This window comes from Mirounga angustirostris, unplaced genomic scaffold (genome assembly GCF_029215605.1).
Source record: "Mirounga angustirostris isolate CCGP_5_RB_7025 unplaced genomic scaffold, mMirAng1.0.hap1 SCAF_11, whole genome shotgun sequence".
In the NCBI taxonomy this organism is placed as follows: Eukaryota; Metazoa; Chordata; class Mammalia; order Carnivora; family Phocidae; genus Mirounga; species Mirounga angustirostris.
Window position 1 is genome coordinate 9445756 of NW_026991719.1, and position 25837 is coordinate 9471592.

The 25837-nt window shown below is 47.4% G+C and overlaps 1 protein-coding gene across 1 annotated transcript in view; it reads left to right on the forward strand.

The window, feature by feature from the left end:
• The first annotated feature begins 5809 nt into the window (after positions 1-5809).
• The window catches only part of PRPS2 (phosphoribosyl pyrophosphate synthetase 2), a 38557-nt gene continuing 18529 nt past the window's right edge, over positions 5810-25837 (forward strand). Inside the window, exons 1-2 of the mRNA XM_045874620.2 lie at positions 5810-6014; positions 13488-13671. Of these exons, the coding sequence (XP_045730576.1) occupies positions 5893-6014; positions 13488-13671 (306 nt within the window). The 5' untranslated portion in view covers positions 5810-5892. The remainder of the gene's footprint in view (positions 6015-13487; positions 13672-25837) is intronic.

A 25837-nucleotide genomic window follows, 5' to 3' on the forward strand; every position in this document is an offset into this window, starting at 1 on the left:
CCATTTTCAATTCTCGCCAGCAGCGAATGAGGGTTCTAATTTCTCCACATTCTCACCAACATTTATCTTACCTGTCTTTTTGATTATGGCCATCCTAGTGGATATGAAGTGGTATCTCACTGTGGTTTTCGTATGCTTTTCCCCCGATGGCTAATGATGCTGATCAATCATCTTTTCATGTGTTTGTTAGCCCTTTGTATATCTTCTGTGGAGAAATATCTATTCAGATCCTTTGCTTCTTTTCTTTTTTTTATTTCTAAATGTACTTTGTTGGCGTTTTGGTTTTTTTTTTTAAAGAGCAGTTTTGGGGGGTGCCTGGGTGGCTCAGTCATTAAGCATTTGCCTTCGGCTCGGGTCATGGTCCGGGGTCCTGGGATCGAGCCCCGCATCGGGCTCCCTGCTCTGCGGGAAGCCTGCTTCTCCCTCTCCCACTCCCCCTGCTTGTGTTTCCTCTCTCACTGTCACTCCCTCTGTCAAATAAATAAATAAAATCTTAAAAAAAAAAAAGCAGTTTTGGGTTCATAGCAAAATCGAGTGGAAAGTACAGAGAGTTCCCATCCATATACCTCCTGCCTCCACACACAGCACAGCTTCCCTGACCATCACCACCCTGTACCACATTTGTTACAAATGATGAACCAACAGTGACACATTACTATCAACCCAGATCCATAGTTTACGTTAGGGTTCGCTGCTCGTGGTGTACATTCTAAGGGTTCGGACAAATGTATAACAACATGTATCCACCACTGTAGCGTCATACAGGGTAATTTCACTGTGCTGAAAATCCTCTGTGCTCCGTCTCTTCATCCCTCCCTCTCCCCAACCCCTGGCAACCACTGATCTTTTTTTTTTTTTTTTTTTTTTTACTGTTTCCGTAGTCTTGCCTTTTCCAGAACATCGCATCCTTGGAATCATACACTGTGTAGCCTTTTCAGATTGGCTTCTTTTACTTAGTAATATACATTTGAGGTTCCTATGTATCTCAGTTTATCCATTTACCTACTGAAGGACATCTTGGTTGCTTTCAGTTTTTGGCAATTATGTATAAAGATGCTATAAACATCCATGTGCAGATTCCTTTGCCCATTTTATAAATTATTTGTCTTTCATTGGGTTATGGCCATTTTTTATACATTCTAGATATAGTTCCCTCATCAGATCAGTTGCAAACATTTTCCCCCATGCTTTGGGTTGTCCTTACTTTCTTGATGGTATCCTTTGAAACACAAAAGTTTACAAGTTTGATTTCTAGTTTATCTATTTATGTTGTTGCTGTTGCTTGTGCTTTTGGTGTCATGTTAAAGAGATCGTTGCCTAACCCGAGGTCATGAAGGGTTACCTTTTCTTCTGAGAATTTCACAGCTATAGCTCTTACATTTAGGGCTTTGGTCCATTTTGAGTTACTTTTTATATATGGTGTGATATCTTTATCTTTTTATAGACACAGACTAAAGAATTTAGAGGTGAATATAAAATGACTGTAATTTAGTCAGACGAAACAGATGAGGCAAATATGGCAATTTTTTTTTAGATTCATTTTATTTATTTAAGAGAGAGAGAATGCAAGTGGGAGAGGGGCAGTGGGGGGGGAGGGGAAGCAGACTCCCCACTGAGCCCACTAAGTGGGGCTGGATACGGTGGGGGGTGGGGTCCATGTGGGGGTCGGTGTGGGGGTTGATACAGGGCTCCACAAGAGGCTCGATCTCGCCACCCTGAGATCATGACCTGAGCTGAAATCAAGAGTCGGGAACTTAACTGACTGAGCTACCCAGGCACACCAAATCTGGCAAAATTTTGATAGCTGCTAAATCTAGGTGATAGGTTTATGGATGTTAATTCTCCTCTTCTCTATAAAAATTTTTTTTCTTTAAATGATAGAAAATAAAAGGAAATGATATAGAAATAAAAATCAGAAAAAAAATTGATGAGTGAAAATGTCACTAATAAACTTGTATTTATTTTAACTTGCATTTTAAAGTAAATTATTTATAAACTCTAGCAGTTTATAATTGGTTGGCAATTATTTGCCACACTCCTAAGAAAAACACCCAATTGAACGGCTGCATCAGGGTGTCTTGGCACTGCTCTTAAGAACCAATGTTCTAGGGGCACCTGGGTGGCTCAGTCGGTTAAGCGTCTGCCTTTGGCTCAGGTCATGATCCCAGGATCCTGGGATCGAGCCCCACATCGGGCTCCCTGCTCCGCGGGAAGCCTGCTTCTCCCTTTCCCACTCCCCCTGCTTGTGTTCCTGCTCTCGCTAACTCTCTCTCTGTCAAATAAATAAATAAAATCTTTAAAAATAAATAAATAAAAAGAACCAATGTTCTAGAGCTCCTTGTTCTTATAGCAACCGCTAGCCACAGGTGGTTGTTGAGCCCTGGAAATAAAGTGAGTCCAAACTGAGATGTGCTGCAGTTGTAAAGTATACACTGGATTTCAAAGACTTCATATGAGCAAAAAAAAGAATGCAATACATCTCATTAATTTTTTTTATATTGATTACATGTAGGAGTGATAACATTTGGGACATATTAGGTTAAATAAAGTGTGTCATTAAAATAACACCACTGGTTTCTTTTTACTCTTTTTAAATATGGCTACAAAAAGTGTAAATTACGTATGTGGCTTGCGTTTTACTTCTTTTGGACAGCACCGTTCTGGAGAGAAAAGGACTGAGTTCAAAGGCCTGCATTCTGATTCCTTTGCTGCCTTTTATTAGCCATGTAACTTTGAGCCATTTCTTCCATTTCTCAGCCCTGGGATAGTTGGGAATAAATTCATTCTGCAAATATTGAGGGCTCTAACTATAGACAAAGATCTTGGCTAAATGATGTGCGGAATACATGATGAGAAACTGCTCACGAACTCAAATCAGTGTTTTCTCATATTAGCCCTATTGATGAGTCAGTGAAGGTAGAAGCCAACAAAGGAAATATCTTATTTTCTCCCCTAACATTTTATCTTCAAATAATGAGTATTTGCAATACGTCCAAATTCTGAGATCACATATACGTATGGCATATGTTCAATTCATCCTGAGTCTTGAGTCTTTGTACGTGTGTTCCATTTTCCTGGAGGCCCTCTCAACTCCACATTCTGTCCAAGAAGTACACTGTGGTAGACCATTGGTGGACTAGCGGACCTAGTATTGACGCCCATATGTGGTCCCATACCATACCGATGCTGGGTTTGCCACATAACTTGCTTTGACCAATGGGACATTGGCACATCTGATAATACCAGAGGCTTGATAAGTAATTGCTCATTGAGACTTATCTTCTTGGAACACTCCTTCTTGGAACCCTGCAGCCATTCTGTGAGGAAGCCCAAAGAGCCCTGAGGAAAGGTCTATGTGGAGGAAAGGGACAGGGGTTCGTTCAGACAAGTGGTTCTCAAGCTGGCGTGATTTTACTCCTTAGGGGACATTTGGCGATGTCTGCAGAGACTCGGTTGTCACAACCGGTGGGAAGTGCTATTGGCGTCTAGTGGGTAGAGGCCAGGGATGTTGCTAAACGTCCTCCGATGAACAGGACAGCACCATTGCAAGGAATTACCCGGCCCAAATGTCAGTAATGCCAGGGTTGAGAAACCTGCTCTAGACCAAGATCTTGTCAGAACAACCTGGGTCCTTTGGGTCAAAGATAAAGGGCTTCAGAGAGAAAGTGTTTGCACTTAAATGAAATCACCTACAACTGTTCTTTAAAGCCTGAACATTTACCAGTGACAGCTTTCTGGGCAGTCTGCTACTCATGATGATTTTAGATGATCCCAGTGGTACACTTCTCCTTGTTTACCCTCAGCATTCAAGCCTAGTAATTCATCAAAGTGTTGAGCCAACAACCATTTTCTTAGTTGCCCCCACCTAGATCTTGCTTCTCCCTGGTAGTATTGAAGTCATGGTTTGTGAGGACTCAACCCTAGCTTCCAAATCCCCAACCATTAACATTCTCAGAGACCAAGGGCTTTAACTTCTACTGTATGATAGAGTCTATCAGTTTTGTTAGCAAAGACCATGGCCCTGCCATGCTGATGAGAAGCCACTTTCCCCCCGAAAAGAACATGTATGTAGCTTGTCTATGAGAAAAATTTTAAGGACATAAAAATTACAGTAATATTGTTATTAGAAAATTTTATTAGGAGAGTTTAAAAATAATTACATTAGCAGACTCGTTCAATAAAAATTTTAGACATATGTTTGAGTATCAGTATAAATCTCATTGCTATGGTAATTAACCGTAAAACACATAGATAATAAATCATTGCAAGTAGGGTTGGGTTTTTTTTTTTCTTTTTTAATAATAGAGCACAGACACATCTCCAGGAAGAATGAAAAAGGGGCAGAAATGCTGCCAGAATTGGTGCTTTTGGACAGCTTTTTGGTAAGCGGACCAATTCAGGAGTTTCAAGAAACACTTGATGTGCTAGGTAATCAAATTTGAAAAGTACATGGGCCCAGATGAAAAATCCCAATTACATGAATAATCCCAGGAATCCCCCAAATCCCAATAATAGGAAGTCAGTTTACATTGGGCTACAACCCGCCTGCAAGTAGCCTTCTGTGTGGATGGAGGGCCAATTCTTGGCAATATTAGGTAAAACCCAGCCATTTATCTGACCTGTTTAATCTGTTGCCATTGAGAAGCATTAAATTGGCCCGCATCACTAACACGCGGGTCCTCCATTGCCACATAATACATTCCTTTCCCCTACATTTGATTTGTGCCCAGGGGTTGGCTCCAGGACTGCATTTGCTTGAGAAAATCTTTTTTGCTCTGGTCTGCAGGGAGAGAGGGGAAGGCAGTCGGGTCCAGGGCTATGGAGAGGCTCCAGGGCTATGGAGAGCCGTGGGGTGGGGGGGTGGGGCACGGGACCACCTGGTGGGAGTGGGGGCGCTGGGGGTGAGGTTCCCGGGGTCAGGCCTTTGAGAACTCAACAGGGAAGAAGTTTGCGAAACTGGCCTGATGACTACCTAAAAATGAGGAATCTGGAGGGGCCTTGGTTTGATCCAATTCACCATCACCATGGAGAGCAACCTTGCCCCTCGATCTGTGGTCAGGGCTCAGATGGCCACCGGCACTGCGGCTTTTGCAAGGACACGGGGCCATTCTGTAGTTCAGGCACCAGCGAATTTGAGCTAAAGACTAGATAGTAAATATTTTAGGCTTTGTGAGCCACAAAGCAAAATGGAGAGGTTATTATGTGGGTACTTACATAACGAAAGAAAACAAATTTTCACAATATTTTTATTGACAAAACATAATAATTTAGTACAACTTTTTGCAGTACACACCTACTAATGAGAGGAGAGGGTTATTTTGTTTTTTGAAGGGGATACTATTTTTCTTAATTGGGTTGCGAACGTAGTACAGCTATGATCACATAGATTGCAAATGTTCATGTGTAAAAACAATGCTTAGGTCTCTGGTACGACAAGGCAGTGCTGTGGATCTGGCCCGTGGGCCACAGTTTGAGAGACCCTTGTAGTTGCACACCAGTCGTCTGTGGTGGGTTTGGGGGTATTCCGGGGTGGGGGGGCAGCTCCTGGTTGCTAGACACGTCCGTCGCCTCTTCCTGCACCTCCCTCGGTGCCCAGTGAGGCTGGTCCATTGGCCCTCCCTCTCCAGGCAGGGCAGAAAGGTCAAAAACGGGGCCCAGAGCGCTCCCTCTTCAGCCCCTCCTCTCCCCAGCTCCGCCCCCTCCAGCTCCTCCTCCTCCCGGCCCCGCCGCGGCGCTTTCCCGCTCCTCCGCCCCCTCCAGCACCCAGCCCCGCCCCTCGAGCCCCGCCCCGACTCCGCCCCCTCCAGCTCCCTTCCACTCCGCTCCTCCTTTGGTCGACAGCCGCGCTTTCCCGCTCGCGTCGCAGCCTCCGGTGCCACCGCCGCCTCCGCCATGCCCAACATCGTGCTCTTCAGCGGCAGCTCGCACCAGGACCTGTCCCAGCGCGTGGCCGACCGGCTGGGCCTGGAGCTGGGCAAGGTGGTCACTAAGAAGTTCAGCAACCAGGAGACCAGGTGGGGGCCGCGCCGGCGGCCGGGCCGGGCCGGGGAGGGCGCTGGGCGCGCGGCTGTGGGGCCGGGCGGGGACCGTCGCCCGCCCGGGACCACTCCGCGGCCGCCCGCTCCCCCTTCCGGGGCGGGACGGCCACGACGCGGCCTCCGCGCCACCGCTGCGGCGCCCGGGAGACGCGGAGGAGGGCGGCCCCTGGCCCGGAAGGGCGACCTCGGGGCGGTCACAGCGTCGAGGAGAGGTGGGCGCAGGCCGGCGGGAACCGCCTCGGTGCCGGGCACGCGGCGAGGGACGCCCCTGGCTGTGCTCGTCCGGTTTCCCCGTCCCCTCCAGGCTGGTCCCAAACCCCGGGCGTGCGAGGGACGGCGCCGCCCACGTCCCCAGCCCCGGCAGCGCACTGCATTCACCTGGGGTCGTTTAAAAAGCTGCTTCCCCTCCCAGCCCCGGAGCTTCGGATCCCGCGGGCAGGGCGGGGTGGGGGGGGTGGAAATCTGCGTTTTCAAAGCTGGCAGGTGACTCCCCAGCAGCCTGGGCGCGGATCTCTGGGTTGAGCAGAGGGGGTGTTTGTGCGGAGGGTTTAAAGAGCGTCAGAGCACCAGAGCGCACGTGCTGGTTCCCGTGGGCTTCCTCTCATTTTTCTGCCTCAAGGCCCTGCTCCGGCGTAACTGCCACACGTGTCTCAGGTCCGGGAGCCGTGGTCGTCTCCGTTCCGTGAGGTCAAGCCGGCGCCCCCCTCCCCCCGAATCGAGCCAGGGCTCCGTTTTCCACTTGCCTGAGTCCGCAGAGCTCTTTGACCAGTTTCAAGTGGGTCTCCTTTTTAGCTCTCTCCCTTAAGGGTCCAGCACTGTACGCAGTTACTGAACATTTCTCTATCTGGCACAAGTCCAAAGCAACCAACACTTTCAACAAGTGGTGCTAGAACAATCGGTGTGAGCTGCCAAAAGGGCAACAAAAACCATCTAGACTTCCCACCGTTTCAAAACTTCACTTGAAACGGATCGTAGACTTAAATGTAAAGCCTAGAACTAAACCTTTGTAGAAGAAAACCTCGATGACTTTTGGATTAGTCAAAAATGTCTTAGATACTGAGGAGTTAGATTCATACATATGGGGACGATGGTGTTTTGTTGAGTCAGCTTTATAGGATCTGTGAAGCCCTTCTTCCAGGTGGGAAATCAGTAGCCCTGTTGCTAATGTCAGTGAAGAAACGTTTGTGAAGGAGTAACAGGTGCTATACCTGCCAGGAGTCCTTGAGCCAGACATTTCCGCTTTGCAGAGTTTAATACAGAAGTCTGGAAGCATGGTGGAAGGCTCTGGAAAAGGATAGTGTAGCTAGGTTTGAATGTTGTAATATCTTGCCAGTCCTATTCAAGTTTGAGTAGCTGTTAAGAGTGGGATAATAGTTTTTGTTCAGGAGGTGGCGTCGTGTAAGTAGAGGAGAAATTTCTGGGTGAAGTGGATTTTGAAAGCAAATATGTTGCCCTTCCATGTTCTCCCGGTGCAGCGCCATCCTTTACTGCTGGAGCATAGTTAATCTAGCTCAGAAGTCCTTTGCGAAGTCATTGTTGGATTTCTGCTCAAATGAAGTCTGGGAATTGCTTGTATAGTTACATTGGGGTTTTTTATTTTGTTTTTGTTTTTTTTAATTTTTTTTTAACAATTCACTCTTCAAAGATTTAGTTAGAGGGAGCGAGAGTGTGATCGAGAGCTCACGTGAGCAGGGGGAGGGGCAGAGGGAGAAAGAATCTCAAGCCGACTCTGAGCTGAGCTGAGCCCAGAGCCCAATGCAGGGCTCAATCCCAGGACCCTGAGATCATGACCTGAGCCGAAATTAAGGGTCGGACGCTTAACTGACTGAGCCACCTGGGCACCCCTGTTTTGTTTTTTAAGTAATCTCTACACCCAAGGAAGGGCTTGAACTCAACGATCAAGACTCACATGCTCCCTGACTGAGCCAGCCAGGCACCCCAACATTATGTTTTTATTATTTAGAATATAACAGGTTAGCTTCCTGACTTTTCTTTCCCATGAACTGTCTAGGTCCAGAGGTTGATTTTTTTACAAACAGTCCTCTCTGTACTAGGTATTGTACTTATGATCTGATTTTTACTGTGTGGTCCTAGAGATGAGAAACGGGGTAAAAGGAAGAGAAAATTTATTTAGTTCATGTAAGAGACCCATTCCTGAACCTCTCCCCTGAGCCAGAACCAGAAATCTGCTTTGATGTCTCCTGGTCATCACCTTCCATTCCCCCTTTTTTTTTTTTTTAAGGTTTTGATTTTTAAGTAATCTCTATACCCAACATGGGGTTCAAACTAAGAACTCCAAGATCAAGAGTAGCATGCTTCTCCAACTGAGCCAGCCAGGCGCCCCTCCCCCCTCATTCCCCTTTTTTTTTTTTTTTTAAAGATTTGAGAGAACACAAGCACAAGCAGGGGAAGTGGGAGAGGAGAAGCAGACTCCCCACTGAGCAGGGAGCCCGATGCAGGGCTCGATCCCAGGACCCCAAAATCATGACCTGAGCCGAAAGTAGATGCTTAACCGACTGAGCCACCCAGGTGTCCCTCAATCCCCACTTTTAAAACACCACTTAATCGAGACACAGGGCCTCCTGATTTTCCCTTCCATCTCTGAATCATTTTACTGATTTGTTTGTTTGTTTTTAAGGATTTTATTTATTCATTTGAGAGACTGAGGGAGCATGAGTGAGCACGAGCAGGGGGAGGGGGAGAGGGACAAGCAGACTCACCTCTGAGTGTGGAGCCTGACACAGGACTCCATCCCAGGACCCTGAGATCATGAGCTGAGCCACTCAGGCGCCCCTGTGAATCATTTTAGATATGCACAGAGATGTCTGCACCAGCTTCACTATAGACCACTGAAATCCCACAATGAAGGTGTCTGAAAGTCTGTTGTAACATTTTATTCTGGTCAGTTAAACTGCCCAGAGTGGTTAGCTGTACTGAAAGACCCAAAGTTTTGGTTTTCTGTTGTGTAACAAATCACCCCAGAATTTAACAGCTTAAAACAGCAATTATTTGACTCATAAACCTACAGTTTGGGCAGTGCCCTGTGTGATGGCATCTGGGACAGTTAACTGGGGCTGCAGGGTCTGCTTCGAAGATGGCTTGCTCACATGGCTGGTAAGTCGGTGCTGGCTTTTGCCTGGCAGCATGGTCAGGAACCTCAGTAGCTCTCCACGGGGCTGCTTGAGCTTCCTTATAGCATGGAAGACAGGAAGTGGAAGTTGCCAGTCTGGTGAGGTCTGGGCCCTGAAGTTGGTGCATTGTCACTTCCGTTGTCAAGCAGAATCCTCCCAAATCCAAGGGAAGGGGAGCATAGACTCCACTTTTTTTTTTTTTTAAGATTTTATTTATTTATTTGACAGAGAGACAGAGAGGGAACACAAGCAGGGGCAGAGGCAGAGGGAGAAGCAGGCTTCCTGCTGAGCAGGGAGCCCGACACGGGGTTTGATCCCAGAGTCCCGGGATCACGACCTGAGCTCAACTGAGCCACCCAGGCACCCCCTTTTTTTATTAATTTATTTTAGAGAGCTTGCTTCCCAGCAAGCAAGGGAAGGGCAGAGGCAGAAGGAGAGAGAGAAAATCTCAAGCAGACTCCTTACTGGGTGTGGAGCCCGATGTGGGGCTCAATCTCACGATCCTGAGATCATGATCTGAGCCGACACCAAGAGTCGGATGCTTAACCTGCTTAACCAGCTGAGTCACCTGGGTGCCCCTAGACTCCACTACTACTTTTTTTTTTTTTTTTTTTTGAGATTTTATGTATTTACTTGAAGAGAGAGAGTGTGAGAAGGGGGCAGGAGCGGAGGGAGAGGCAGGTTCCACACTGAGCAGGGAGCCTGATGCGGGACTCGATCCCAGGACCCTGGTATCGTGACCTGAGCTGAAGGCAGACGCTTAATCAGCTGAGCCACCCAGGAGCCCCTAGACTCCAGTTTTTGATGGGAAAAGTTTTAAGGTGTCTGCAGCCATCTTTCAATTACCACACCCATTCATTGTTGAGTCACATAAACTCATCTGCCTTATTTTGGGATCTGTGAAGATTCTCCATCTGAACAGCAAAAGGATGCTGCCTTCTGGCCACAATTTTTAAAAGACCCTACAAGAAAGATCAGTCGTGATCATTTTTATGAGTAGAAGCAGGAATAGCTTTGGGGAGAAAAGTTGCCATGGTGATAGGACTTTTCCATCCTCTGCTGGACTGCTAATCATAAGGGGACTGAAGTTCCTGAAGAAAAATAGGCCAGAGAAGCAGGTCTTGGGGGATAAACAGTCATAACCTCAGAGGCTGGCAAATTTTTTCTGTAACAGGCCAGATAGTGAACAGTGCCGGCTTGGCAGGCCCATGTCCCCCGTGGTACTGCTGCATCTCAGCTGGGTCGGTCAGAAGTCTGTCGCGGGTTGGTGCATTCCTTTCTGGAGGCCCTAGGGGAGAAGCCATTCCCTGGCTTTTCTCGGCTTGGAGAAGCTGCCTGCAGTCCTTGGACTCTTCTTCCAGCTTCAAAGCCAACAATATAGAACCTCCCCGACCCTGCTTCAGACCTCATATCTCTTTCTCGGCCCTTTCCTGTCTTCCTCGCCTGTTTTAAGGACCCTTGTGATTGCATGGGGCCAACTTGAATAATCCAGGGAAGTCTCCCCATTTTAAGGTCAGCTGATCAATAACCTTAATTCTGTCTGCCCACTTGTTTTCCCCTTTGTCATGTAACTAACATACTCAGAGGTTCTGGGGCTTAGGACATAGACCTCTTTGTGGGGACCATTCTCAGCTTGTTGGTTGCAGATTGCTGTATAATACTGCGATTTCCAAATTGACTTTATTCCACAGTTGTTCACAAGGGAATTACGTTTAGCTCCTTAGAACTCAAAATAGGAGGGAGCATATAGAATTCTGTCAGTCTCATCCTGAGGGTGGCATCGTGCTCCTTCCATTCATAGCAGAGAACATAGAAAAATATGACCCACTGTTACCAAAACTCATTTTCAGATCAGTTCGCCTTGAAAAACTTCATTTTTGTGTTCTAATTATTCTAGTTGAAGTTGGATAGAAGCTTCTGGTAATTCGGCATACTACTGCATGGTATCCAAAATGTTGACTCATTTTAAAGTTGTTTTAGAAATAATTCGCTCTGTTGATAAAACAGTATCATTGGGTATAATTGGCTTCTGATAGTAGAAGAGATAAGGGTAATTATTTATGTACCTATCTTGTAATTTTAAAATAAGATTCGTTATACTTCTTTTTAGGGTGAGCCCATTTATAGTCCGTCTTACTGTAATGTGATATATGCTTTCCTAACAATCCTCATGCTATGCAAAATCATACAATAAAAAGCACAGGGTTTATGGGAAAACTGGGGTTGGGGGCACAGCACTCAAACTTCTTCAGTAACTTATTTTAAAAAGATGGGAATATAATAGAAATGGTAAAACACTACACATATTATTACAGGTTTAAAAGATAGTGGGGCGCCTGGGTGCCTCAGTCCGCTAAGCACCTGCCTTTGGCTTAGGTCATGATCCCAGGGTCCTGGGACGAGCCTCACATCGGGCTCCGTGCTCAGCAGAGAGTCTGCTTCTCCCTCTCCCTCTGCCCCTCCCCCCTGCTCGTTCTCTCTCTCTCTCTCTCTCTCTCTTTCAAATAAATAAACCTTTAAAAAAGATAGTAAACACTGTAGTAAGTATGGCACTTTCCACTGAAAAAGACCTACAGCTTCCTTGTGGGAAGTGGGTCTTGGAAGGGCTGTAGCTTTTGGGTTCTTGTGAGGCGATGGAGGGAGGGTGATCTGAAGTTGTGTGGAAAACGGTGATACCAGATGTGGATGGGTGTGGCTGTGGTGCTGGTGGGGAGAGTGTGTGTGCGCATGTGCAGAGTAGTTCTAAGTGGCTCCATTCAGCTGGGTGCAGTGCAGTTTTCTGCATTCTTATCTCAGGATAAAAGGTGGTATGGAAGCAAATGCAGAATTCATATTACGCCCCAGTTGTTCCTAATGGATCAATTGGAACAACGTTGTAGCAGAGCTGAAGGTCCCCTTGGTTCTTGGCCCTACTCTGGGAAGGACCTGCCCCAGCACACAGCATTATTTCACTTTTCTTCCCCCGGAAGGCACATGCCAGGGATGCATGTTGAACAGTCAGCATTCTCTGCCCAAAACAGAAATTTTCCAACGTGCAATTTTCAAAGACTTTTGAAGCTCCTCTTTCTTTACTCTTTCTCCAGAAGCTACTGGAGGATGCCAACCAGCAAAACAAAGAAGTACAGCAAGAAAGAGGATACAGAAAGTGGGAAATTGAGTGCGGGGGAGGGGTGGTGGGATTCCCCGGGGGGCATCTGTGCAGAGGCAGAAGGAGAACCCGCGTTAACCAGCGGCGGGAGACGACACGGGCAGGCCAGTGAGCTGGCGATCACATTTGGTGTGAATTTGTATTCACTACTTAGAAAACTTAGCAGGTGAAAAGGTAGGATAGTATACTCCAGGGACAACAAATCACCAAAAGTTATGTGTAAGAGGGAAATCTAATCTTGGACTTAAGTTTGCTTTATGGCTCAGCTCTGAATAGCACTTACAGGGTTAAAAGTGGCCGTCCTGTTTGGTTAGAAGATTGATCTATGTTGGGATGGTGGGAGACCAGAAGGCTGCAGGGGATGCGGGCGATGGGGGGCGTGGTGTGGGGATAGTTAACGTCCTCATCTTCACAGCAAGAAGTCAACACTTGATGCCTAAAATGAAAACTCAAGGTGAAGCAATAGAAACGTACCAATTGGAGACTTGAAGATAAATGCCTGAGAACCATAGCAAGAGTTGAAATTGGTTGCCTCTGAAATGTTTGTTACAAGGTTTACAGAATGGCTAGAATTTTTTAAGCAGTGTGTATATGTAACTTCAATCAAAATAAAACTCAGTATACTATTTAGCAGAAAGAAGTTAATATAGCAGGACTGAGACATTTCTGACGAGCATATAAGATCCCCTCCTATATGAAAAAGTTCAGCTTGCGAGGTGGTCCTCAGCTGGCCTTTGGGAACCTTGTGTTTGAAAGGCTCGCTCTACCTAACTGCACAGTGTGGTTAAGGTGGAACCCCTGGAGGTCTGGGATTTTGGTCCGTGCCAGGCAGATGGAGCCCGTGTGACCAGCCCGCCAGTAAGAACCTGGGCACCAATGAGCTTCCCTTGTGGACAGCACTTAGGACATATTGTCACAGCACGTGGCTGGGGAATGAAGCTCGACCTGTGCAACTCCACCGCAGGGTGACTCTTGGAAGCTTGCACCTGGTTGCCCACGGAGGTTGCTCCTCGCACCTTTTCCCTTTGCCCGTTTTGCTTGTGGTATATCATAGCCACGAGCGCTGCTGTATGGCGAATCCTCACCCCCCCCTCCCCTGGTGGGGCTCCAGGGGACCTCCAAGACGCAGACATATCTTACTGTTAGCGGATGGCCTTTTTCTTTTCGTAGCGTTGAGATCGGTGAAAGCGTGAGGGGCGAAGATGTCTACATCATCCAGAGTGGCTGTGGGGAAATCAACGACAACCTGATGGAGCTCCTCATCATGATCAATGCCTGCAAGATCGCGTCGTCATCCAGGGTGACTGCCGTGATCCCTTGTTTTCCGTACGCGCGACAGGATAAAAAGGACAAGGTATGAGACTTGTGTCCTGTTGGCAGAACCTGCTCTGGGGTAGCATCTACGGTTTTTTCCCCCCCTCACATATTAGCTCAGGATATCTGGAAAATGTTTGCTTTCTGTTTTAATGATCAAGGAAAGAAGCCTTCTCATCTTGGCTTTTCAAAGGTTTGTCTTTGAACCCGCCATCATGTTCATATTTATAGAAACAGACAAGGCATATGTTTGTAGGTATTAGGATAGCATATAGCCCTGGTGATGAAATTGTTGTGTATCTTTATGGTGATGGATAGAACAAAAGGCACCCACACCCGCCCCCGCCCCCCCCCCCCACACCCCCCAGTGAGTACGTCAAACTGGGGAAGTGGAATCCGATCACTGGACTGGATCAATGCCTGTATTTTGGTTGTGAGTCTGTACTCTAGTTTTGCAAATGTTACCACGAGGAGAAGCTGGGTAAAGGGCACAGCCGGATCTCCGAATTGTTTCTTACAACTGCATATGAATCTGCAGGTCTCTCAAGGTAAACAATTTCATTTAAAAAATACACCATTACCTCTTTTTAACCTTTCCAGAAGAGCAAAGTTAATATTGTTGACTTTTTCTTTGAGCCACACTAGCACCATGTGAGGCTGTGTGCCTTTCTAGAAGAAATTAAAATAGTCCTTTCCTTCAAGAAAGCTCAGAGAAGTTGGAATTTGAGGGGAACTTGGGAGGGGATTGTATTCGTTCGCCAGGGCTGCTGTAACAAATGACCATAAACAGGGTGGCTGAAAACAACTGAAACGTGTTCTGTCACAATTTGGGGGCCAGGCATCAGAAAACAAGGGTTGCGCTCCTTATGAAGACTCTGGAGGGAAGTCTTCTTTGCCTCTTCTGGTTTCTGGTGGCTCCTGGCATTCCTTGGCTTCCGGTAGCATCACTCCCATCCCTGCCTCTTTCTTCACATGGCTGCCTTCCCTTTGTCTCTGTGTGTGCTTCCCTCTTTTTAAAAAGGACAGTCATTGGATTAGGACCCATCCTAATCCAGAGTGATCTCATTTTGATCTTTACCCTAGTTCTATCTGTAAACACCTTCTTTTTAAATGAGGTCACATTCCAAAGTTCTTGGGTGGATGAGTTTTGGGGGGATATCACTGAAACCACGATAGGCATCAGCTCTTAAGCTGTTACCTGCTTTAGGTCTTATGGATAGATAGATGTTCATCAGGTTCTCCATGAATCCTTCAGTTGACAAGACACATGTCTGTTCTGTGACATGACTAATCATGACAGAAGTTCCCCTGATAACACCTCTGTTTATCTTCCTAATTCATTTTCTGAGACAACACACATTTCCAAACAGCACACAAGATTCCCTCCTATATCAAAAAAAGTCCCTTTATACATTTGAATTCCTGTACCAAGGCCCCCCCTAAATTTTAATGCCTCTTCAGGTGTGGTTCCAGACCCCATGCTGAACCCAGCTGTCAGTTAATTTCTCACTAGAAATTTGATCTCCAGAAATCCATTCTGCAATTGAGTTATGGTTTACCCTGCATAGATTAGAAGGGGTCGGCAAACTTCTGTAAAGGGGTGTAGGTTCTCTGTGGCAGCAGCTGAACTCTGGTGTATCTCAAAGACTCGGACGATATGTAAATGATGGGTGTGGCTGTATGCAGATGAGACTTTTATGTATGGACAGTGAAATGTGAGTTTCATATCATTGTCACGTGCCGTGAAATGTTCTTCTTTTGATTGATTTCTTCCTGCAGCTATTTAGTCATGTAAAAACCATTAATAGCTCACAAGCAGTACAGAAACAAGTGGCTGCCTGGATTTGGTCCGTAGGCCAGCTGGCCAGCCCTTGCGTTAGAGCACTGATTGGGTGATCGGGTGTGCGTGCTTGTGAGGGGGTGTGACTCTGCGACTGTGTGTATGTATCACTTGGTGATTTAGATACAGCTAAGGGCAGCCCAAACCTTAGGTCACATAGACTGCTGTGAAGCATATGACCTCCACCTTGTTATTTATGGAGCATTTTTTATTCTAACTTATTGGAAAGTTCTCTGTGCGTTTTTAGCTCCAAAATTTCCATTTATTTTTGTCCCATCAGCCCAGTCTGTTGTCCCGTTTGTGTGTGTCACAGGATTGTGGAACATCTTCATTTTTGTCTGTGTCCTAAAGAAGCCAATGATGATTGTGCTCTTTTCTCTTCCGTGTAGCAAGAGGCTCAGCGAATTCTGTATTCTGTCATTTGCCATCAGGTTCTCCTTTCACTTGTAGTAACTTTTGCATTTGGTGCTCAGATAGGCGGTGGATTGTATCTTCTTGAGTAACTGAATATCCTTTTACCGTTACATGGTCCCTGTCCCAGGCCCAGCGGCCTAGGGAGGGGAGCCCTAACTTCTCCTTAACTGATAACCAGTGGCAACTCCTACGGCTTTTGTTTGCAAGTATCCAGTCTGCAGTTACCTTTGTTTCCAGGGTGGTATTTTCAAACTCCGTTGCTCGTTGCTCGTGTTTATTCCTAATGAAGTCTTTGTGGTGCAGGGAAACTAGCCCTGCTTGGTTGGCCCTGGCCCTGCGTGCGGACCTGCCTCCCGCCAGCAGTGCCCCCTGCCGCTGTACAGAGGTCCTCTCCCACGGGTGTACCTGCTCTGTGGGGTGGTGGCTTCCCACCAGCTCTCTGTCCTGCTTCCTATTGTCGCACACTTGGGCGGGTATTCCGTTCGGGCCATTTTGAGCACCTGTCTCTCTCTTTCCTTTCGCTCTTTCTGAATCACTTTGCTCCAAGTGTGTTTCTTGGAAACAAGCTGGTAGCTGTTTTTAGTGTTTAACCCCCATCAGACAGTTCCAGACTTAACTGCTGATGGATGAGATAAGACGTTCATTGTCAACAGCACAGAAGCAGGGAGGTGGACACGGGGTTGAGAGGCCGCACAGATAGCAGCAGAGGGAGGCCTGAGGGCAGAGATTGTGTGGCTTATTGTCAGAGAAAACTGATGAGCGGAGAAGGAATGCTGGAGGGCTGTGTTCCGTTTCTGTAGCTGCTTTTATAAATGACTAAAACGGGGGGGGGGGAGGGGGGGGGGCTTAGAACGACAGAAATGGCTCTCACCGGTCTGGAGGCCTGAGGTCAAAAATCGAGGTGTGGCAGAGCCAGGCGGGTCTGGAGGTTCTAGGGGAGGATCCTTCCCGCCTCCGCAGCTTCTGGAGGCCACATCCCTCCAGCCTCTGGTTGTGTCTTCACTTGGCTTCTTACCTCTGTGAAATCTCCCTCTTGAAGGGAGTGTAACAAGGCATTAAGTAAGTGCTTAAGGGAAGTGGCCTGAGCCTGTGAGCAAACTACGTTTATCAGTAACTGGGCTGAGGTGAGACCCAGAATGATGGGAAAACCTTTCTTCCCCCTTTGTGCCCTGCTTAGGTAGGCCAAGGGCCATGTAGTGTTTGAATGTGACAGGAAGTCATGGGCCACACTTGCTCTCTGGGCTCAGACAGAAAAGCCTCCTCAGCCACAGGAGGAACCATGGGCAGCATCCCCCCCCCCCCCCCGCCACATCCCGGGTTCTCTTGTCCTTTTCTTTCCCACAGGACCATGCTGCCTATGATGTCTGAGACACAATGAAATTCACCGTAATCGACCTATTCAGAGTTAGCTGCAAAGAAGCCCAGAAAAACCTAGAGCCTTTTAACTGTATTCAAAACCTGCTTCCTTATTTATGTATTTGACAGAGAGAGAGAGACAGCGAGAGAGGGAACACAAGCAGGGGGAGGGGGAGAGGGAGAAGCAGGCTTCCCGCCGAGCAGGGAGCCCGATGTGGGGCTCCATCCCAAGACCCTGGGATCATGACCTGAGCCGAAGGCAGACGCTTAACCGACGAAGCCACCCAGGCGCCCCATTATTTTATTTTATTTTTTTTTCTTTTAATAAGAGACAGAGAGCACGAGAGGGAGGAGGGTCAGAGGGAGAAGCAGACTCCCTGCCGAGCAGGGAGCCCGATGCGGGACTCGATCCCGGGACTCTGGGATCATGACCTGAGCCAAAGGCAGTCACTTAACCGACCGAGCCACTCAGGCGCCCCCCATTATTTTTAATCTTACTGCTGCTTCTTAAGCAAGCCCCGCACATCTGTAAAATTTTATTTTTGGCTTCGTTGGTATGTACAAGAAACCGGGGACTGGTTCTGAAGGTGAAGGAATGGTTTCATAAATCATGACACAGCAGCACATGTGGTCTGACCCGGAGAAAAAGGAAGATGATGTAGTATGAATCGTAAAACACATGGTGTAGCGTCGTCTGAGCTCTGGGGTTACAACTTTCGGAACAAGGGGACTCCGGTTTGAATTTCAGCATCATGATTCACTCAGCTTGTGCTTTGCAACAGTAGCTTAAACTCTGTGTGTGTTTAGTTTTCTCATCTATAAATTTAATGATAGCATTTGCTACTATTTCTAACGTGCTTCGCATGCAATAAATACATGGGTAGGCAGACTTTTTCCAAAAAGAGCCAGGTGTCAAATTTTTAGACTTGGTGGGCCCCCAGATCTTTTGGACTAGGTCAGCTCCACCATTTTGGCACAAAGGCAGCCATATATGATATGTAAGTGAAGGGATGTCTGTTTGTGTTCCAACAAAATTTTATTTCTGGGCGCGGGAATAGGAATTTCTTTTTTTTTCTTTTTCTTTTTTAAGATTTTATTATTAGAAGGAGCACAAGCGGTAGGGGATGGTGGCATAGGCAGAGGGAGAAGCAGACTCCCCGCGGAGCAGGGAGCCCGATGCGGGGCTCGATCCCAGGACCCCCGGGATCATGACCTGAGCCGAAGGCAGCCGCTTAACGACTGAGCCACCCAGGCGCCCCTGGAATAGCAATTTCCTATGCTTTTCAAATGTCACAAAACGTTCTTTGTTTGCTTTTCAGCCTGTGAAAAATGTAAAAACCATTCTTAGCTCACAGGTTGTACAAAAACAGAGCACAGGCTGGCTTTGTCCCCTGCGACGGCAGAGACCCCTTGCCTGGTTCACACAGTCTGACGTGGGCAAAGCTGGAAAGCATTACTTCCGAGGGGGTAGAGGACCTGTAGCTTTTTTCACAATCATTTTCAAGGTTATGTTCTCTTTTCAGTTATCAAATTGTTTCTTTTTATTTTTTAACCGGAAACATTGAGAACATTTGTCCTGACATTGGTTTCTCCAATATTATAAATTTGTGAAGCCCATCAAATTTACACTTTTAGCAGGGTGGCATCTGGTACATTGAATAAGGTCTGGAATATCCCAAGAGGCTTTATCATGATTGGCCTGGCTCGCCAAATGTTTGATCTTTCTCCGTGTTTCATCAGGGGAGTTGAACGTCTTACTTTTGGTTACTGTACCTTGATGTTACCTTTGTGGAAATGCCCTAATTATTCTCTTAGTGGCTGTAAAGTCAGTTAACTTGCAAATCATCTTTCCTGCAAGATTCAGTTGGGTCTTGAGCCAAATTCCTAGTACAGAATGCAAATTTGTAAACAAGGTCTGGAGAAGGAAATCAGGAAGTACGAGTTTTAGACATTACCTCTGGTTTGGATCTCAGAAGCAGGAAATGCTGGATGCCACGGAGGAATGTTTTTGCCAGTTACAAAATTATAGGAAGAGCCCCACTTTGACAAGCGTTGAGAATCAGATTGTATTTCAAAGAAGTCCCAGTGATCAATTTGTTCTTTTCATCATCCCTGAAATCATGTTAGGCTAAATAATTCTCCCAAGTCACTGAGGCAAATAACTAAGTCTTGAAAACTCGACGTGATTGAGATTCTCTTGTTAAGTATTTACCGAAGAGCTACGGTATGTAGGGTACAGAGCTGTGAGCTGCAGAGGATGTGAAGATCTCCAAAACCAACTCTTTGCCCTTGAGGGATGCCTAGTCCAGTTGTGAGCTATGATATCCGTACATATCACATCTTCCAATGTCAGTCTTTCAGCGGACGGCAAAAGGTGGTCCCCATTGGTAGTGGCCCAGTGCTCAGCCAATGCAGTGTCCCTTTAGAATGGACAGACCATTTCTCTCTGGAGTTGTCAGAGCATCACAGCGTTTGGAGATTTGAACCAGACCTGGAGGGTCAAAAGCAGTGGCCCAGCAGAGGCATGGTAGCGAGGCGGACATGTGGCTGTAGATGGCAAGGCTTAAATTGTTCTCTAGAAGAGGGAGAGAGTGGGCCCAGTGCAGATTGCAGGGAGGACCCTTGGAGCCAGGCTGGTCAGGGTCTTTTTTGTTTGTTTGGTTTTGTTTGTTTTTTTAAGATTTAGTTATTTATTTGAGAGAGAGACAGCAGGTGAGCGAGCACGAGTGGGGTGAAGGATAGAGGGAGAAGCAGACTCCCCGCTGAGCAGGCATCCTAATGCAGGGCTCCATCCCAGGACCCCCAGGATCATGACCTGAGCCGAAGGCAGATGCTTAACCAACTGAGTCCCCCAGGTGCCCCGAGGTCGGGGTCTTTTTATCCCAAAGGCAGTGTGGAACAGAACAGGGAGTTAAACAATGAAAACATGAATTATGGTATGTAGTTAGTTGAGAAAGTTGAAAAATGTAAAAGAATAGAATATTTTCCCATAATTTCACTTTCTGGAAACATCTACCATTAACATTTTAGGGTGTTTCTTCTCATTCCTTGTGTGTTGGAAAAAATGTGTGTGTGTGTGTGTGTGTGTTACATATGTATTGCTAACCTTAAAAGTAAAACTGCCAGTTATTTTACCAGCAAAAGGTAGGTTTATTCGAGAATTTAAAAAAACCATCGGCAAGTCTGGAGGACAAAGGAGAGGGACACTTCTGAAGGAGCAACGGGGGAAGTTGGGAGGGCTGTTATGAGATAAAAGGCTATGGGAGGAAACTGGGAGTTTGCAGTATGGTGGCTTTCCATCAGCGGAGCTGTTGCCAGGAACGAGGAGACTGTTTCTTCCTCCTGCTGGAGTAGCGAAGTAGTATAGTATCCACATGCAAGGTCAAGCCCCCCCCTTCCTGTTGGGTCTGCGATTGACTAGGAGTGGGAGGGCATGAGAGCTCCCCCTCCCAAAACCTTCTGACTCCATTTTAGTGAGGGTTCCATTACTAATGTTCTTATTTCCCCCTTTTGATCAAGGTCTTTCCTTGGAAGCGTCACCGATCGGCAATCAGGTTCTCTATATTTAGTGGGTTTTGTCTCTTGAGTGCCAGCAAGGACCTTTCCTGGCTGTTGGGTCTCCGGTCGGAGGGAAAGTGTGCAGCAGTTGGAAAGCACTTAAGCCACACTGAGTCCAGGGAGCGTTAGAAGAGACGAAGTCTCAGGCATTTCCTATCTGAAGTCTGTCTCTTCTCCAGATTGTGAGCACGGAGCCAGCACCACCTTACTGGGCATGTCCTTTCTGCCGAAGATGGAGAGACGATACCCAGTCCAAACTAACAGGACAGAACCAACTGTATGTTGGTTCTAAACCAGAACCCTAGGTCTGAAAATATTTACTGGCTCTTACTTGGATTTGGGGAAGAAACGTTTCTCCCTATGAAGGCCATCCCAAGTCCCGTTTGCCTCCTGAAATGGCTATGACGTAAAAGGGAAATAGTGCGAGAGCGCAGTGCATGGGATATCCGAGCCCATTTGGGAAGCTCCAGTAGGCATACAAACATGCAGCAATAGTTAATGGACCCTTTTTGCAAGAACAGCGAAACTTCAAGGGCATCTCAGAACAGTGTGGTTACCTCGAAAGAGCTGTTTAGAACCGTGTGCGTTATCAATAATAGTGTCTAAAGTTGTGATTTCAGAAACTATGAATTTGGATAAGAATCCAGGGTCAGTTCATAGTTTAGATAAAAGAAAGACTTGTGAATTCTGAGCCTTGTCACCCTTGGGAAAGGCTCACAGGATCCTAATGAGGCTGTTCCTGTTTCAAAAGCTTTCCCCTTTTTTGCAAGAGATTGGGAAATGCAGATCAAGGGCATTTTCTTGACACAAAAGAGGTAGAAGCAGCATGGGTGAGGATAGGGTCTACAGGCCTGGTCCGGACAGCTTGGGGAAGCGGTCTCTGCAGGTGTTGTCTGTTTCAGTTCTGGGCAATCTTGGCTTTCACGTCATCAGATGGCGTGCAGGTCCAGTCAGGGGCTGGTGCTTGCTTTAGATGGGTCACGTGGGTCCAGGAGTCTGTTCCCTGCAGAGCAGGGTTGGTGAGCAGTCCCTGATAAGGGCCTTTCCGACGAGGCTGAAGAATTGTTTTGGAGGTGTCCTTTCCAAGAGACGAATTCTCCAGGTTGTGAAGGGTGATGACGTAAGGTCGTTGTCTGCTGGGAGTGCACAGTGAAGACGTAACTAGACCTTCACGATATTGAAGATCTCTCCTCTCATCAGCTGTGGGGCCAAAGACGCAGGGGCCAAATGCACGGTCATCCTAGGACTATCGCCAAGGGCGGGAGTGCATGAGTTCCAAAGGGGGAGAGGATCTGCCGTCTGGCAGGATTTATGGCAATGCCTTCGACCCAAGGTATTTGGAGAGTCTATAACATTTTGCCACTGGAGTCTTAACAGTGTCCTTAGTGCATTCGAGCAGCCCTGAGGATTGAGGACGGTATGGAAAACGTTTATGTAAAGCCAGCCACAGCACCCAGACTTACAGAAGCACCTGGCCAGTAAAATGGGTGCCCTGGTTACTGTGTAGTTCAGGAGGGGTTCCCCGGGCAGGGCTCCTTTTTTTTTTCTGCTAGAATTTTAGCCACCGAAGAGGCACTGGCCTCTCTACAAGGGAAGCTTCAGTCCAGTGAGAAAAGAGACGAACCATGACGAAAACATGCTTGTATCCGTGAGATGGGGGGGAGCTGCATGAAATCCTCAAATGGTCCATTGGGCAATTTAAGATGTTTTCCAGGACTGTATTTTGGACAAGTGGAACATGCAAAGTAGACATTTTCGCAGCCTTTTTAATACTTTCCCGTCAGCATCGGTTCACGAATGCTCTCGTTTTGTCAATAGACCCACGGTTTAATGCGCGTGCGGTTGGAAGTAGTGGGAATTGTGGAATTTCTGGTAGGACCGGATGGTTATTTGGTCGAAACCAGAGCTTGCTTGCTTTATCGAAGCAACAAGTTACTAGATGTCCAGTGTTGTTTCTCCTTTTCTGGGGCCAATTGTTGGGCATCTCTGGTCAGTTTTTCTCATTTGTCCTTTGAGAGAACATCCCTTTGGGACACGACAGGGGTCTGGCTGTCAGTCTCCTGGAAATATCAGCAAGGTGATGTCCGTTGGCCTGCGGGGAGCTGGGTCTGGAATATCTAGGAACCTTCGTAGCCAGAGCTGTCGGCAAAAGTACGGCACCCAATAAATTTTGGACATAGGAACCGTTTTTAATCTTAGCCCCGTTGGATGTTGCTGCCATAACATTCCCAAATCTTGAGCTACCCCAGAGGCACACTGACTATCAGTATAAATGTATGTGGTTTTGCCCTTGGCGAAAATACAGGCTTGAGTCAGAGTGTAGAACCCAGCCTCGTTGTGCTGAAGTAGCTGAAGGTAAAGGTGACAAACCTCCGTGACTTCAGAGGGAGGTGGAAGAGCATGCCCAGCACGGTGTTGACCATTTTTATTCACTAAGAACCATCAGTAAACCGTGAAAAGTCTGCATCGGTTAGAGGAGTTTCCTGGGAATTGTCACGGCGGTCAAAAGGAGATCTTCAGCCTTAGGCAGTCATGAGGGGTTTCTTCAGTGGAAGGGGGGGAGGAGGGCGGCAGGGGTAGGGCTACGTGGTGAGAAAGAGTTACAATAGGAGGAACAGTTAGCAGCAAGATGTCAGTGGGGTGAGGCGACTGGTTGCGTGGAACACGGGATGGTTCAAAGGGACCGGCGTGGCTATTTCTTCAGTGGCCTTAACCGCGAGGGCAGTGGCAGGCATGGCTCTGAAGCCAGGGGGATATCCCGGAGCCACGGGGTCTGGCTGCTGGCCGCCACACCCTCTGGGGTGGTGTGGCTGAGCACTCGAGGGCATTCCCTTACCTCTCGCATACAAAGAGGAAAAAGGCAGGTTGGTAATTAGGATGTCAAGGGGGCAGGGGCTTTTGTTAGACTTTGCTTTCAAGTTCCAAAGGCTCTGTCATGCCCCTCTTTGCAAATACTAGGGTTCAGTTTGTCAGTTTTTAGTAAAGGGCGCAGCGGCTGAGCCAAGCCGTGTGAGAGAAGTTTGGAATCCCAGTTTCGACAAGAGCCAGCCAGTCCAAGAAAGCCTCGTAACGGACTCTGAGTTTTAGGTTCTGGGAAATTCAGGATGCCTCGGAGTCCACCCAGATCCAAATCTGGTCTGTGTTTCTGAGATCACGTACCCTGAATACCAAACCCGAGTTTGAACAAAGTGCAGTTTTTCTTTGCAGACTTCGATGTCCCTTTAAGGCCACAAGTTTTAACAGGTAGATGCCATCTTCCTGTGAAGCGGCTTGAGAAGGGGGACAGAAGCAGAGTGGCTGTGTATTGTGACAAAGTAGAGCTTGCAGAAAACTCTGTATCCTCTCAATCAGCTTTTAAGGTTTGTAAAAAGTTAAGAAGGACTCTGTAACCCTGAGGCATTACCGTCCAGGTATATTGCCATTCTTCCCAAGTGATAAAGATACTGGCTGTCCTTATCAGCTGGGATACCAAAAAAATGCACCGCATGGGTCAGTTACAGTAAAGAATTTGCTTTCGGTGGGAATGGATGTCAGTAAGGCATGCGGGTTGGGAACGACAGGGTGCCAAGGGATACCAGTGGTATTTATTGCTCGGGGGTGCTGGACACACCTCCATTCTCAGCTGCTGGGTTCTCTCACAGGTAAAATTGGGGTGTTACAGGGATAACGAAGCCGTGAGCCTTGTAATCTCTGTATGAACTGTTTTAATACTCTGAAGCGGGGGCCTGCTTTATAGCCGTGGTGTCCGTAGGGACAGACACAGATTTTTTTTTTTTTTAAAGATTTTATTTATTTATTTGACACAGAGAGAGAGAGAGCACAGGTAGGCAGAGCAGCAGGCAGAGGGAGAGTGAGAAGCAGACTCCCCACTGAGCAAGGAGCCCGATGTGGGGCTCGATCCCAGGATCCTGGGATCATGACCCGAGCCAAAGGCAGACGCTTAACGACTGAGCCACCCAGGCGCCCCGTACAGACACAGATTTATTCCCAATCTGGACAGTAGTTTCTGCAAGCTGATTAGAGGGAGGATTGGGAAGAGCCCCTGTAGTTCCTGGTAGCCCCGTTGTAGAGAGCAAGATGGAGGCACTCACGTCGAGCAGGGGGGCCCGTGTCAAGCGGTGGTACAGGGCGGATAAGCATACCGCAGCTCCCAGATATCGCCGAGACCAGCACCAACTGACGACACCCCAGAACTCATAACAAGCAGAAGCAGAGAAGTCTGCAGGGGCCCAGGAGTGATTCGATCCCTTTAAAAAGAGAGGGCTTTTGCAGCAAACAGTCAGACTCCTCAGACATGACCCCTCTATGTCTAACCACTTAAAAAAGGCACCTGTTGCCGAAAGCTGTGCCCGATGAATCTCTGAACAGAACTGAGATCCTCCACTGCTTGAATATCAGAAAAAGTGAGTGCCGAGAGCCGACCTGGCCTGGACTGACACCTTATCTCAACTGCGCGCCCATGGGCTGACTGCGTGTTTGGTTCCTTCACTTCCTGCCCCCTGTGTTATCTTCTTTTTGTGTGGTTTGTCTTCTGTCCTGCTCTGTGTGAAAGGTAAGAAGCCGGGTTAACCACGTGGTGAAATGTCACTGAGTTGGGAATCCTGAACCTGCTCTGTAATTACGTTAACCTTGCTTTGGGACGGAATAGGGCTGCCACTGCGGAAAGACAACACCTCGTGTGTGCGCCTTCACAGTGTGCTCATGACACTTGGCGTGGCGGGGGCGGGATGCCACGTCATTGACTCGTTGTGTGGTAGAAGATTTAGAAGAATCAGGGGCGCCTGGGTGGCTCAGTCGGTTGAGCGGCTGCCTTCGGCTCAGGTCGTGATCCTGACGTCCCGGGATCGAGCCCCGCATCGGGCTCCCTGCTCAGCGGGGAGCCTGCTTCTCCTTCTCCCTCGGCCTGCCACTCTGCCTACTTGTGCTCTCTCTCTCTCTCTCTCTGTCAAATAAAAAAAAAAAAAGAAAATTTAGAAGAATCAGAAAAGACCCCCAGACGCTTGCTTTACTTGACCATAACAGAACTAAAAATAATAAA